At 52.0% G+C, this 15,793-nt stretch overlaps 1 protein-coding gene across 36 annotated transcripts in view; it reads right to left on the bottom strand.

Annotated features, from left to right (window-relative positions):
• Positions 1-12,086: 12,086 nt before the first annotated feature.
• The window catches only part of ZMYND8 (zinc finger MYND-type containing 8), a 105,176-nt gene continuing 101,469 nt past the window's right edge, over positions 12,087-15,793 (bottom strand). For all 36 annotated transcript variants that reach the window (XM_070051734.1, XM_070051728.1, XM_070051736.1 and 33 more), the window contains one exon: positions 12,087-13,368. In XM_070051734.1, coding sequence (XP_069907835.1) covers positions 13,229-13,368 — 140 coding nt within the window. In that variant the 3' untranslated portion in view covers positions 12,087-13,228. The remainder of the gene's footprint in view (positions 13,369-15,793) is intronic.

Below are 15,793 nucleotides of genomic sequence, written 5' to 3'. Positions count from 1 at the left end.
TCATATGGAAACACAGGAGACCTCGAATAGCTAAAGCAATCTTATACAACAAAAACAAAGCCAGAGGCATCACAATACCAGATTTTAAGACATACTACAAGTCAATTATAATCAAAACAGCATGGTACTGGTACAAAAACAGATAGACCAATGGAACAGAATAGAAACACCAGAAATCAATCCAAGCATCTACAACGAACTTATATTTGACCAAGAAGTTAAAACCAATCCCTGGAGCAAGGACAGTCTCTTCACTAAATGGTGCTGGGGAAACTGGATTTCCACATGCAGAAGCATGAAGCAAGACCCCTACCTTACACCTTTCACAAAAATCCACTCAACATGGATTAAAGACCTAAATCTATGACTTGATACCATCAAATTTTTAGAGAACATTGGGGAAACCCTGCAAGACATTGGCATAGGCAAAGACTTCTTGGAAAAGGCTCCAGAGGCACAGGCAATCAAAGCCAAAATTAACAAGTGGAATTACATCAAATTGAGAAGCTTCTATATGGCAAAAGAAACACTCAGGAAAGTGAAGAGGCAACTGACAGAATGGAAGAAATTATTTGCAAACCATGTAACTGATAAATGATTCATAACCAGAATATACAAACAGATCAAGAAACTCCACAACAACAAAACAATCCAGTTAAGAAATGGATAAAGGACTTAAACAGACATTTTTCAAAAGATGAAATCCAAATGCCAACAGACACATGAAAAAATGCTCAGGATCACTAGCCATCAGGAAAATGCAAATCAAAACCACAATGAGTTTCACCTCACCCTGGTTAGAGTGGTTTTCACACAGAAACTAACAAACAACAAATGCTGGCAAGGATGTAGGGGAAAAGGTACCCTAATCTACTGTTGGTGGGAATGTAAACTGGTAAAGCCAGTGTGGAAGACAATATGGAGACACCTCAGAAATCTGAATATAGACCTACCAATGACCCAGCCATCCCACTCCTAGGAATTTACCCAAGGGAAATGAAATCAGTAAAATAAAAAAAAAAAATTCATCATCTGCACCCACATGTTTATTGCAGCTCAATTCCCAACAACTAAGACATGGAATCAACCTAAATGCCTGTCCAACTGAAGACTGGATAAAAAAATTATGGGATATGTACTCTATGGAATACTACACAGCAGTTAAAAAAATGAAATCTGCTCATTTGCAACAAAATTAACCTGGAAAACATCACACTTAGTGAAATAAGCCAGTCTCAAAGGAACAAATACCATGTGTTCTCCTGACCCGTGAGAATAGAGCACCTGAAAGGAAATCTGTAGAAGAGAAATTGCTCCTTTGAGAAGCAATGACTGAACAGCACTTGTCTTGACTGTCAAAGATCAGGCTTTTTTTTCTTTCCTTTATACTACTTGTTGAACTCTCCACTTAACATAGAGTTAATCATATGTGTATAAAGCCAGCTGAAAATAGATCTCAGTAAAAAATAAGAGTGGGAATAAGAGAGGGAGGAGGAAGTTTGTAACTGTAAAGCCGTATAGTCCTGCATACATTCCTACAGACTTACTGCTAAGGGTACAGTTTAAAAACTTGCCATGGGACCCCAAACCCCATTAGGCTGGGTGGTAAAAATGCCATCCTAAGTGTTAAAGTGACCATATTAAGTGTTAAAGTGATCATATAGATAGGATTAAGTGTTAAAGGGTTTATGTGAATAAGATCAAATGTCTGGTGATAGTAATTAATAGAATTAACAAGGAGAGAATGCTCCAACATGCATGGGAAGCAGTCCACACAGCAGACTCATAGGATGACAATTGCTTTAAATAGCACTCTGACCTCAGAATCAGCTCTTAAGGCACTCTGGTCTGGCTGAAGAGCCCACAAGAGCATTTCAGGCATGGAAAGCCAAGACACTATGGCAAAAAAAAAAAAAAAAAAAAAAAAAAAAAAAAAATCCTACATGAAGGGTCTGTGAGTGAGACCCCAGCGAAAAGAAGGGGCCGTCAAAGGAGGTACTTTTCTCTGAAGGGAGAACTTCCACTTTGCTTATGGTCCTGTCTAAATATTGTAGATTCCAAAGGCTTCCATAGCATAGGCAGCTCATGTGAAGAGCCTCGGAGGATCACTGACGTCATACATAAGAGTGTTAATTCTTAAATCAACAACAGGACTCACTGTATGCTAACTGCCCATGCAGGACCTCTGTCCTCAATGAGTTGTATTATGAGAATTAACTGTAAAACTTGTTCTCAGGGTTTTTTTTGTGTGTGTAAATTGTTGAAATCTTTACTTAGTATAGATTCTGTCTTCTGTGTATAAAGTTAATTGAAAATGAATCTTTTTTAACTTTTATTTAATAAATATAAATTTCCAAGGTACAGTTTATAGATTACAATGGCTTTCCCCCATAACTTCCCTCCCACCCACAACCCTCCCATCTCCCACTCCCTCTCCCATTCCATTCACATCAAGATTCATTTTCAATTCTCTTTATATACAGAGATCAATTTAGTATATATTAAGTAAAGATTTCAACAGTTTGCACCCACACTGAAACAAAGTGTAAAATACTGTTTGAGTACTAGTTATAGCATTAATTCACATTGTACACCACATTAAGGACAGAGATCCTACATGAGGAGTAAGTGCACAGTGACTCCTGTTGTTGACTTAACAAATTGACACTCCTGTTTATGGCATCAGTAATCACCCTAGGCACTTGTCATGAGTTGCCAAGGCTATGCAAGCATTTTAAGTTCGCCGACTCCGATCTTATTTAGACAAGGTTGGCCGGTGCCATGGCTCACTAGGCTAATCCTCCGCCTTGTGGCGCCAGCAAACCGGGTTCTAGTCCCAGTCGGGGCACCGGATTCTGTCCTGGTTGCCCCTCTTCCAGGCCAGCTCTCTGCTGTGGCCAGGGAGTGCAGTGGAGGATGGCCCAAGTGCTTGGGCCCTGCACCCCATGGGAGACCAGGAGAAGTACCTGGCTCCTGCCATCAGATCTGTGCGGTGTGCCGGTCGCAGCGCACCAGCAGTGGCAGCCATTGGAGGGTGAACCAACAGCAAAAGGAAGACCTTTCTCTCTGTCTCTCTCTCTCTCTCTCACTGTCCACACTGCCTGTCCAAAAAAAAAAAAAATAGACAAGGTCATAGTCAAAGTAGAAGTTCTCTCCTCCCTTCAGAGAAAGGCACCTCCTTCTTTGATGGCCCCATTCTTTCCACTGGGATCTCATCCGCAGAGATCTTTCATTTAGGTCCTTTTTTTTTTTTTCCCAGAGTGCCTTGGCTTTCCATGCCTAAAATACTCTCATGGGCTCTTCAGCCAGATCCGAATGCCTTATGGGCTGATTCTGAGGCCAGAGTGCTGTTTAGGACATCTGCCATTCTATGAGTCTGCTGTGTATCCTGCTTCCCATGTTGGATCATTCTCTCCTTCTTAATTCTATCAGTTAGTATTAGCAGACACTAGTCTTGTTTATGTATCTCTTTGACTCTTAGACCTATCATTATGAAATATGGAGACACAGGAGACCTCAAATAGCTAAAGTGATCTTGTACAACAAAAACAAAGCTGGAGGCATCACAATACCAGATTTCAGGACATACTGCGGGGCATGGTACTGGTACAGAAACAGGTGGTTAGACCAATGGAACAGAATAGAAACACCAGAAATAAATCCAAACATCTACGGCCAACTTATATTTGATCAAGGATCCAAAACCAATCCCTGGAGTAAGGACAGTCTATTCAATAAATGGTGCTGGGAAAACTGGATTTCCACGTGCAGAACCATGAAGCAAGACCCCTACCTTACACCTTACACAAAAAATCCACTCAACATGGATTAAAGACCTAAATCTACGACCCGACACCATCAAATTATTAGAGAACATTGGAGAAACCCTGCAAGATATAGGCACAGGCAAAGAGTTCTTGGAAAAGACCCGGGAGGCACAGGCAGTCAAAGCCAAAACTGACATTTGGGATTGCATCAAATTGAGAAGTTTCTGTACTGCAAAAGAAACAGTCAGGAAAGTGAAGAGGCAACAGACAGAATGGGAAAAAATATTTGCAAACTATGCAACAGATAAAGGATTAATAACCAGAATCTACAAAGAGATCAAGAAACTCCACAACATCAAAACAAGCCACTTAAGAAATGGATAAAGGACTTAAACAGACATTTTTCAAAAGAGGAAATCCAAACGGCCAACAGGCACATGAGAAAATGTTCAGCATCACTAGCCATCAGGGAAATGCAAATCAAAACCACAATGAGGTTCCACCTCACCCCAGTCAGAATGGCTCACATACAGAAATCTACCAACAACAGATGCTGGCGAGGTTGTGGGGGAAAAGGGACACTAACCCACTGTTGGTGGGAATGCAAACTGGTCAAGCCACTATGGAAGTCAGTCTGGAGATTCCTCAGAAACCTGAATATAACCCTACCGTTCGACCCAGCCATCCCACTCCTTGGAATTTACCCAAAGGAAATGAAATTGGCAAACCAAAAAGACATCTGTACCTTAATGTTTATTGCAGCTCAATTCACAATAGCTAAGACCTGGAATCAACCCAAATGCCCATCAACAGTAGACTGGATAAAGAAATTATGGGACATGTACTCTATAGAATAGTATGCAGCAGTAAAAAACAATGAAATCTGGTCATTTACAACAAAATGGAGGAATCTGGGTCACATCACGCTGAGTGAAATAAGCCAGTCCCAAAGGGACAAATATCATATGTTCTCCCTGATTGGTGACAACTAACTGAGCACCAAAGGGGAAACTTGTTGAAGTGAAATGGACACTATGAGAAACAGTGACGTAATCAGCCCTTGTTGATGAACAACGTAATACTTTATCCCTTTTAGTATTTTTTTAATCTGCTTAATACCATTGGTCGAACTCTGTAATTAACACACAGTTACTCTTAGGTGTTTAAATTTAACTGAAAAGTGATCCCTGTTAACTGTAAGAGTGGGAATAAGAGAGGGAGGAGATGTACAATTTGGGACATGTTCAATCAGACTTGCCCCTAATGGTAGAGTTAGAAACGTGCCAGGGGATTCCAATTCAATCCCATCAAGGTGGCATGTACCAATGCCATCTCCCTAGTCCAAGTGATCAGTTTCAGTTCACAATTGAAAATGAATCTTGGCCAGCGCCGCGGCTTACTAGGCTAATCCTCCGCCTTGCGGCACCGACACACCAGGTTCTAGTCCCAGTCGGGGCGCCGGATTCTGTCCCAATTGCCCCTCTTCCAGTCCTGCTCTCTGCTGTGGCCAGGGAGGGCAGTGGAGGATGGCCCAGGTGCTTGGGCCCTGCACCCCATGGGAGACCAGGAGAAGTACCTGGCTCCTGCCTTTGGATCAGCGAGGTGTGCCGGCCGCGGCAGCCATTGGAGGGTGAACCAACAGCAAAGGAAGACCTTTCTCTCTGTTTCTCTCTTTCACTGTCCACTCTGCCTGTCAAAAAAATAATAAATAAATAAAAATAAAAAAGAAAATGAATCTTAATGGAGTTGGGACTGGGAATGGGAGAGGGAGGAGGTGGTGGAGTGGGAGTGGGGTGGGAGGGCGGGTATGGTGGGAAGAAACACTACATTCATAAGGCGTATTTATGAAATTTGTACTAAATAAAAATTCTTTGAGAAAAAATAAAATAATTTTTAAAAATCAACGAAAAACAAAATAAACCTCTAGTCAGGCTAACAAAGAAAAAAGAGCCACAGCACCAGCCCCAAATAAATCTTTTTTTAAAAAGGTTTCCATCAAGGAAAAGTCCACAACCTGATGGCTATACTACTGAATTCTACAAAACATTCAAAGAGGAAATAATTTCAATACTTTTCAAACTACTCCAAAATATTGAACAGGAAGGAACTCTGCTAAACTCTTTATGAGGCCAGCATCACTTTGATACCAAAACCAGACAACACAAAAACTACAGACCTATACACTCATGAACATAGATGCAAAGAATCTCAATGAAATACGAGCAAATCGAATCCAAAACCACATCAGAAAGATCATACATCATGATCAAGTGGGATTTATTTCAGAAATGCAAGGGTGGCTCCACATTCACAATCGGTAAACATCTTAAATCACGCCAAGAGAAGGAAAAACAAAAATACGGTCATCGCAATAGATGCAGAGGAAGCATTTGGTAAGATTCATCACCCTCTCATGATAAAACCCTCCACAAATTAGGTATAGAAGGAACATTCCAGGCCGGTACTGTGGTGTAGCGGGTAAAGTCACCGCCTGCAGTGCCGGCATCTCATACGGGTGCCGGTTCTGGTCCCGGCTGCTCCACTTCCAATCCAGCGCTCTGCTATGGCCTGGGAAAGCAGTTGAAGATGGCCCAAGTCTTCAGGCCCCTGCACCTGCATGGGAGACCCGGAAGAAGCTCCTGGCTTTGGATTGGTGCAGCTCTGGCCATTGTGGCCATCTGGGGAGTGAACCAGCAGATGGAAGACCCCCTCCCCGCCCCGTAACTCTGCCTTTCAAATAAATAAGTAAATCCAACAAAAAAGGAACATTCCTCAAAATTATTAAGGCCATATCACACTGAATGGGGAAAGCCAGAAGCCGATTTCACCACTCTTACTCAATACAGAGCCAGGAGTTTCAGCAGCAGCAATTAGAATAACAGAATCTAGAAAACAGAATCAAATAAGTGCATCTAAGCCGGAAAAGAGGAAGTCGGCTTATCCACGTTTGCATCTGACACGATGACGATGACGCACGTGGAAAACCTAAACGCTCCACCAAAAAAAGTTAGAATTGATAAACCAGTTCAGTCAAGTTGCAGGTTACAAAATGAACATAACAAAGAGCAGTAGCTTTTTAATATGCTAATGAACTCACTTGAAAGAGAAAGCAAGAAAGAAATCCTATTCAAGGTGGCAGAAAAAAAATTAAATATTTATTTAGGAATAAATTTAACCAAAGGTGAAAGATCTCTACAATGAAAATTATCAAACATTGATGAGAGAAATCAAGGACACAAAAAAATGGAAAAACATTCCTTGCTCATGGATAGAAGAATCAATATCATTAAGATGTCTATAGTACCCAGTGCAAACTACAGATTCAACGTAATCCCTGTCAAAATACCAATGACACTCTCTATAGAATTAGAAAAAAATCAAAAAAATAAAGCTGACGTCGCGGCTTACTAGGCTAACCCTCTGCCTTGCGGCACCAGCACACCGGATTCTAGTCCCGGTCGGGGCACCGGATTCTGTCCCGGTTGCCCTCTTCCAGGCCAGCTCTCTGCTGTGGCCAGGGAGTGCAGTGGAGGATGGCCCAGGTTCTTGGGCCCTGCACCCGCATGGGAGACCAGGAGAAGCACCTGGCTCCTGCCATCGGATCAGCGCGGTGCGCCGGCTTTGTGGTGTAGTAGGTTAAGCATCTGCCTGCAGCTTGAGTCCCGGCTGCTCCAGTTCTGATCCAGCTCTCTGCTGTGGCCTGGGAAAGCAGTGGAAAATGGCCCAAGTCCTTGGGCCCCTGCACCCACGTGGGAGACCCGGAAGAGCTCCTGGCTTTGGATCAACCCAGCTCTGGCCACTGCAGCCATTTGGGGAGTGAACCAGCAGATATAAGACCTCTCTGTCTCTCCTTCTCTGTAACTCTACCTTTCAAATAAATAAAAATAAAATATTTAAAAGTTACACTACTGCATTTTTAATGATCTGTGATTACTTTAAAATTTACTCTATATGGGTGAAATGGCCATTTTCCCATTCAGCTGTTGTTTATGGACATTGTCTATATTCCCACGAAACTGGGTCTTTTTACTAAAAGTATGTCATGAAAATTAAAAACAAAAAGAGGAGGAGGGAGGAGAGGAGCGAGGGAGGGAGGGGAGGGTGGGAAATATCGTGTTCTTAAAACTGCATCTATGAAATTCATGAAATTTGTTCCTTTTAGATGAATTTTTAAAACTGTAGGGTTCCGAAAAATTCTCATGAGCCGGGGTGCAGGATCAGGCCGGGAAGGGTCCCCTGCCTCCTAGGAGTAATGGGGGTCCTCCCTTGGCCGGGCTCTCCACTTCTGCTCAGGGGGGGCTTCCGCCTTGCCTGGAGCCCGGAAGGAAGTGTCCAGGGGTCCCGGGGGAGGCGGCGTGGTCGGCCTGGATTGTTCCGGCCGCCGAGGCCCTGTCCACGGCGCAGCGCAGACCAGGACAGGAGGCTGAGTGAGGTGGCCGAGCCCAAGCCCGAGGTAGGGGGACGAGGCCAGGCCATATCTGTAAGACCATCGCAAAACGCACCAAACACGGAGTTAGAGGAGAGGTTTATTGTCGGGTGGGGGAAGCCCGATGAGCTAGAGGGAGAAGGTGAGAGAGCGAGAGACAGACAGACAGACACACGGAGGGAGGGAGACCAGGAGAGAGGCACGTGTGGGAGAAGCAGGTCACCTTTGCAGGGGGCAGGGAAGAGCAGTGAATCCCATCAGGGTGTCCGGTTGGGCCAGAGCCTAGGGTGGTGTCCAGGGCGTAGATCGGCACCATTACTAACAGTCTCCAAGCGGACCCTGTTGGTCTTGGATTTGGGGCGTTTTTCTAAATCCAGTGACCAGGACAGGGGCGAGGGCTTTTAGCAGAAGCCGGAGTTGACCCGAGTAAGATCCTCAGACTCAGCCTGGCTGCCGCAGGAGGAGCCGTGGAGGGGCAGTTTGTTGTTTAAGTTTTTTGAATTTTATAATCGAGTTTATGCACAAAGCACATAGCTCAGGTAAACACTTTTTTAAAAAAGGATAATTTGCAAAAGAGAGGTCGTCCATCTGCTGGTCCAGTCCCCAGATGGCCAACGCCAGGAGCTTCATCGGGGTCTCCCAGGCGGGTGCAGGGGCCCAGGCACGTGGGCCATCCTCCTCTGCTTCCCCAGGCCATAGCAGGGAGCTGGACCGGGAGTGGGGCAGCCGGGACCGGAGCCGCTGCTCCGACGGGATGGCCACAGCGCAGGCAGTGGCTTGGCCTGCTGTGCCACAGCGCTGACCCCTCAGGTACACCCTGAAGAGCTTGGATTCCACCGGTCAGGGTGCGCATTTCCCAAGGGTGCCTCCCCCCCTCCCCAAGAGTGGACGGGGCTGATGCCAACTGCGTAGGAGCGGACTCCGCAGCATGCACTGCCGCCTCTCAGATGTTTCTGGGGTCACCCGTGTGGGGTTGCAAGGACCTGTCTGTCACTCTCCAGACTTCAAAATGCTCCATGTGGATGCCTCTTCAGCGCCCACGGAGCTGTGCGCACCAGTGACCACCAGAGGGCAGTGTGACCCTGCAGCAGGCATGAGCCGCCCGCAGGTGCCCAGCACAGCCGACCGCGTTCGTGCTCCGGCCAAGGTAACGGTAAGGTGACCTTCGGCAGTGACCACAGCGGCGTCCTCAGCGGACAGGCCGTCAGGAGCTGCCGGCCACCCACAGGCCTGGGAACACCTGTCTGCCCCCGGCCCAGCCGGCAATGCTGATCACTGATTTTTAATAAGTCATTGTACTAATAACTCGGTCTGGAAATACTCAGCTCATTGGCGGGGCCAAGCTGGGGGGCAGCGGGTTAAGCCGCCACGTCTGGCCACAGGGGCCGGTGACCGTGGAGGCACCTTCGAAGTCTGGCCCAGCTCCTCTTCTGCTCACCTCTGACCCCAAACCTGTCGAGGACGGGGAGCCTGGGCGGAGTGGTTCTACTGCAGCCACGCAGAGGGCCGGCCGGCCCACCCCCTCACCTGCTGCTCGCTGGCTCGGTGGACGCCGCTCCGGGCAGTGCGTGCTGGCAGCCCCACCTGAGTCCGCACCGGAAGTGGCCACGTTTCCACTTTCCCAGCCCCACCTTGTAGTTGGAGGCAGTGCAGGCTCAGACACGCAGCTGGGGCCCGGGCTCCGCCCAGCACACCTGCACTCGGGCTCATGAAAGCCATGGAGGTGATTCAGAACACAGAACCCAGTCTCAGGAAGGTGGGGAGAACACACCCCCCGCACCAGGCCCAGGGACCAGGATGGCCGGGCGGGTGCGGGGAGGCCCTGGGTGTGGCTGTGCACTCTGCGAGCCCACCGTAAAAACCTGGCCTCTCTCTCCTTCTAACTGCCTTGCAATCTTAAAAAAAAACACACACCTGGCCCTCTCTAGACGCATCCCACCTGTTCCCCAAGCAGCAGCCCCACACCCACCGCAGGGGGCAGCCAGGGAGTCTGGGAGGGGCCCCTCAAAGAGGGGGCAGGTTGTGGATGTGCACAGGGCCACCGACAGGTCACCGATGGCTGGGCGGCGTCACCCGAGGCGCCCTGGGCTGGCCTGGGTGGTTTGAATCCTGGCTTAGGGAAGCCACGTCTCACCTCCAAACCTCAGTTTGCTCATCTGGGGAATGGGACCACGACGCGCGCCTGCTCGTGCGGAGGGATCATGAAGACCCGAAGATGCAGGCAGCGCACTGCGTGCAGAGCGCAGGCGCAAGGCGCTCAGCGGACCGCGGCAGCCCTCGCTCCTGATTCAAACAGCGGGCACTGAGGCAGGCGGGGCCTCCGCGCCCGCTGCGCGCTGGGAGGCACCGCTGAGGTCTCCAAAGCGCCCACCCCAGGGCAGGGGGCCGGCGCACTGGTTAAGCTGCTGCGTGGGGCGCCCACGTCCCGGGCTGGAGAACTAACTAACTCAGTGGCGAATTCTGACACATACACACCTCATCACGATGTCTCACAATTAGTAAGCAAAACAGCTCTACTGTGTGAAGTGGCCCACCTGCTGGTTCACTCCCCAGATGCCTGCAGCAGCCAGGACTGGGCCAAGCTGGAGCCGGGAGCCTGGAGCTCCATCCGCGTCCCCAGGTACTTGACCACCACCTGGGAGCCCAGCTGCCTCCCAGGGTGTGTGTGAGCAAGAAGCTGGATCTGAAGCAGAGGCTGGGGGCCTGGCGCTGTGGCGTGGGGGGCTAAGCTGCCGCCTGCAGTGTCGGCATCCCCCTGCGGGCACCAGCTTGAGCCTGGCTGGTCCCCTTCCGACCCAGCTCCCTGCTGACGCACCTGGGGAAAGCAGTGGAGGAGGCACAGGTACTGGGCTAACCCTGCGCCCATGCGGGAGACGGGGATGAAGCTCCTGGCTTCAGGCTGGCCCCGCCCTGACCCCTCTGCCCATCTGATGGCTGAACCAGCAGAAAGAAGATCTCTCCCTCTCTGTTAAGTCCTTCCAATAAATAAATCTTTAAAAAATGGAGGCAGGACTCAAACCCAGACCCTGTAACACAGGACACAGTGCAGCTTAATCTAAGGTGCCACAACCCCACCCAAATCCCACACTTTAAATGGGCAGATGCTATGGTATAATCACCCCTCAATTTTCAAAACACACACCGGCTTCCAGGCCCACCACGGTGCCGCCCCGGCCCCCCGCCCCGGAGATGCCAGGTCCCACGGCCTTTCTCCTACCTGGACAGTCTTCCAGCCAAGCGAGCCGCACTGCACCCTGGCTGCCCAGCACCTGAGAAAAGTGCTATCGCCCCCGCCCACCTCCAAGGAGCTCACGCCTCTATTGGGGGGGGTGGGGATATGGAATTTTATTGGTGCAGTTAAGTCTTTACAGGTGCTTCTGCTGGGCCAGCATTAATAAGTCACCACCTTCGAAACCTGTGCTCGACCCCACCTCCTCCAGGCTTCCACTCAAGCTGGCTCCGCAGGAGGCTGTCCCAGCCACCCCTCCTCCTGTTTACCTACAAAGCATCAATGCGGGCGACTGCGTTCTAAGCAAAGCTGGCTACCTCCCAACGAGAATGCCAGGTCGATGAGCTCAGAGGCCACACCTGTGTTGTTCACCGCCCTATCCCTAGTACGTCTCTTAAAGGACATGGAAGACAGCTGTGGTAATGAGCGGCTGTGGGATGCAGTTCTCTGTGTGGCCACCAGGTGGCGGGAGCGCCGGAGTGCGGCAAAAGGCGCCCCTGGCCACTGCTAAAAGCTGGGAATATGAGGACCACCAAGCCGTTTTGCCAAAACAGCCTTAATTTAAAAACTGGTGCAGAACCTGAAAAAATGAGGGGATGGGAGGAGAACCCAACAGGGCTTAGGGTGTGGAGTCCACTGGCTCAGTCACAAAAAAACACCATCATCAAAAAAGATATTTAAGTTTAATACAAATTTTATACAAAGAAAATGTGAAAAAATACTTCCATATGCTAAAAGCAATTAAGCTTCACAAGTAAGGCCAGCTAGGCTTCGTGTGTGTGTGTTTTCTTTTTTTGACAACTGCAATTCACAAGTCTTCTTTGTCTCCTGTTTTCCTCTAACACTCTTCTCAATGTTCTCTAGTGAGGGGAGCTAGCCGGGGACTGTACAATTCACATCCTCTTATCAACAAGGAAGAGAAAGGAAACGAGACTAAAATGTACAACCAAATGTACTGGAATGATATCGTACAGTTAATTTTCTCATATACATACATCACCTTTTGCTTTGACATACAAAGTGGGACGAACGCATACGTAGTGTAACAGACAGCATGACGGGGCCTCGCTCTCCCATCCGCCTCGGCTTCATGCTTCATATAAATAAGACAGACATGCCCGCTCCCAGCCGCCGGGGAGCTCCTGCGCCTGACCAGGGGAGTGGGGGGAACAGGTGTGTGTGGGTGTGTGTGTGGGTGTGGGAGTGGAGAGGAACCACAAAGCAGAGAGACGAGCCCGCCCCCTGCACCGGGCTGGGCGGGGTGGCCCGGTGGTGCTTCTGTAAACACGGACGCCATGGCTTCCCTTCTCAGGGTCGCCCTTCCAGTCCCACACAAACAGGCAAGCTGCTCCGTGCGTCCCGCTGGCCGGGCTTGGCGTGACGCGTCCACGACGGCGCAGTCTGGGCCCCACCTCCTGCGTGCAGGCTGCAAACGGCTCCCTTTCCCCTGGGTGACAGCGCCAGCACCGTGTGACCGACAGGTGGCCCGGCTGGCCACCCCTCCTCCAACATCAAACATTCCTCTTGTGGCTGGGGGGAGGGGGGTCACCTTTCATGATTTTTCTTCTTTATAAGTTAAAGTCAATACAAATATAAAAAGGGGCGGGTGCTCCAGCCTCGGTGCCATCGCGGATCGTCCCTTATGTACAGCTAAAGCCCGGGCCCCGGGCGGCGCACGCCGGCCCTCAATGTAGTGTAGGCGGCCCGGGGCGCCAGGTGCTCAGCCCGCACCTGTGGAATTCGCAAGTCTGAAGACGGCCGCTCTCCCGCCATGGCTGCTTCCTGTGTCCCTGGGGCCCGGGGGCCCTAGTCCCAGAAGGCGTCCAGCCGAGACTCTTTCGGGAGGAGGCTCTTGGAGCTGGAGCCGGCGCTGTGCTCGGCCCGCGCCGACGCCCGCTTCTCCTCGCCGCTGTTCCAGCAGCTGGACTTGCTGCTCCGGGAATGGTCTGGGGGAGGAGAAGGGACAGGTGAGCTCGGCTGCCCGCCCGTCCCGCAAGGCGCTCTGCACCCCCCGGGGTCGTCCCTGGCGCTGTGGCCCTGCGGAGGACACGGGTGGTACCAAGGACTGAAGAGCTGATGGGCGAAGTGGGGGCGGGGCTGGCAGGCTCACAGAGAATCGGAGTTGAGTGGCAGTGGGGCCGACCTGCCAGGGCGGGCATTTCCAGTGCCGGCCCCAGGCCTGGGCGCCCTCCTCCCAAACCCCAGCGACACCACGCACGTCCGGGTGCGACCTCAGCCCCGGAGAAGGCACCAGACTGTGGCTTGTGGTGGACTTACTTCAGTGGAGGGACCATGCACCTATCCACGGGCCGCTTTAAGCCAAGTGATGACAGAACCACACCTGGCGACCCACGGGACAGGCTCTCGAGAGACGGGACCAGAGAGGGGAAGGCCAGGTTCCGGGGTCACGGGAGGAGGCAGAGCCACAGCCAGACCCAGGACGGCTCAGGACACACGGACACGGAGCTCACGGGGGCGGAGGACAGACGAGGAAGCGGAGGGCAGAGGCAGAGCGGAGACCCAGAACTCCACCTGCAGGCTGGGCGCAGCGGCCAAGCCCGGGATCCCATACAGCAGGCACACGGCAGGGAGCCTGCTTTTTGTCTTTTAACTTCTTGGGGTGGGCTGACAGTATCTGGCTGAAAGAAGTTGAGGCTCAGAGACAGAACCAGGTGGGGACGGGCCCACGCTGCTTACCACCCGGAACAAGGCAGGCGTGGTGCCTAGGGCCGGTTCTCCTCTGAAAGGAGCAGCGGGGAGAACGTTCGTGAGGCCAGCAGTGACCACAAGGGGGCAGCACTGGGGCGGCAGCACTTCTGAACAGCCCTGAACCGCCCCCCCCACCCTTCTGCACCCTCCCTGTGGGTGACGCCCCCGCTTTAGTTCTTCCGGAAGTTCCCGGGGACCGATGCAGCTGCTCATCTTACAGTGAGGCGGGGAAGACACCCCAAGTCCTTCCAGCTCTGTGACCCCACCAAGGAGCCAGGCCGGCCAGTGGGCGCAGCTCCGGGACCTCGCTGCTCACACGGATGGGACGCGGGGCAGGGCTGACCCAGTCAATCCCGGCAGGGGGTGGGAAGAAGCAGTGTTCATCTGGGACCCCCAGCCCGGAGAACAAGGATGACCCTGTCCCCACCCAAGAAGCCGAGCCACAGGCTCTGTGTCCAGGAGCAAGGGCCCTAAGGCACGGCTAGGAGGAGGCCTGCAGAGTGCGGGAAGAGCCAAGCCCGCAGGGACACACCCACCCCCGAGAGCACCCACGCACGCACACGCGCGCACACACACACACACACACACACGTGTGAACACAGAGACCAAGCCCCGGGCATGCCAGCAAGGCTCTGGGCTGGGAGGTGGGGCACAGGCGGGCTGCATGTCGCACTGTTGCCAAGACGGCAGAGGCAGCGTGAGTGTCTGCTAAGCCCGGGTTCCGCGCACCCCGGGAACGCCCTGCTCGGCACATCCTCGGCAGCCATGGCTACTGGAGCAGGCTGCCACCTCCGGGGAGGCCGGCACAGGACGCCGAGGCATCCAACCACCAGCACGACCACCGAACACAGCACCGGCAGCGGTGCGGGGAGCAGCCAGGCACCGGCGGAGCCGGGACGGAGGGAGGACCCAGTGGCCGGCTACAGAGGCAGCAGCGAGCGCGCCAAACCCTCCGCCTCCAAGGGCAAAGGCAGCGAGCAACCGAGGTGCAAAAAATAACCAACAGCTGGGAGCCAGTGGGAAACGCGGCTGAAAGTAAGACAGAGGTGGGGGTGGGAGAGCAGCTCCAGGAAGAGTGAGGATGTCGGAGCAGGGGGTCCTGGAGGCAGGCAAAGCCCCACACTGGACAAGAGAACGCGCCTGGTCTCCGCCCTGATGACGGGCAGAACAGAGGAGGGAGGGGATGAGCTCCCAAGACAGGGGCCGGAAGTCAGGAGGCGGCTCGCTGGGCCCACCAAGCACAGCCAGCCGGGGTCCCTAACCTAGCTGGTCTGCAGGTCGAGACGAGGAGTCAGGTAGGCGGCCGTAGCTCTCCCGGTTCAACGCTGAGTGTCTAGAACCAGGGAAGAGGGTCGGGCAGCGCACGGCTCACCAACCGGAAGGTGACCGACAGGACGGAGGCAGAGCGTCCCCTGCGCTCCTCCCTCTGACTACACGGCACATGCGAAGCCTGTGGTCCTCCGGGACACGACATGGGCGCTGTCACCAGCCTGCGGGTGCTGGCTCGAGTTAGCGGAGGAAGGAGAAGGGCCTGAACACAAGGCGCCCATCACCAAGTGCTCTGCCGGGAAAGCAGCAAAGAAAAGCACGCCCGGAGGTCGCTCTGGGCAGGCGCTCCGGCTCACAGGCGGGGCACGTGGGGGCCTGAGCCAGGGCAGGGCG

Source organism: Oryctolagus cuniculus, chromosome 11 (assembly GCF_964237555.1).
Source record: "Oryctolagus cuniculus chromosome 11, mOryCun1.1, whole genome shotgun sequence".
Classification (NCBI taxonomy): Eukaryota; Metazoa; Chordata; class Mammalia; order Lagomorpha; family Leporidae; genus Oryctolagus; species Oryctolagus cuniculus.
This window is presented reverse-complemented; position numbering and strand designations above follow the sequence as displayed.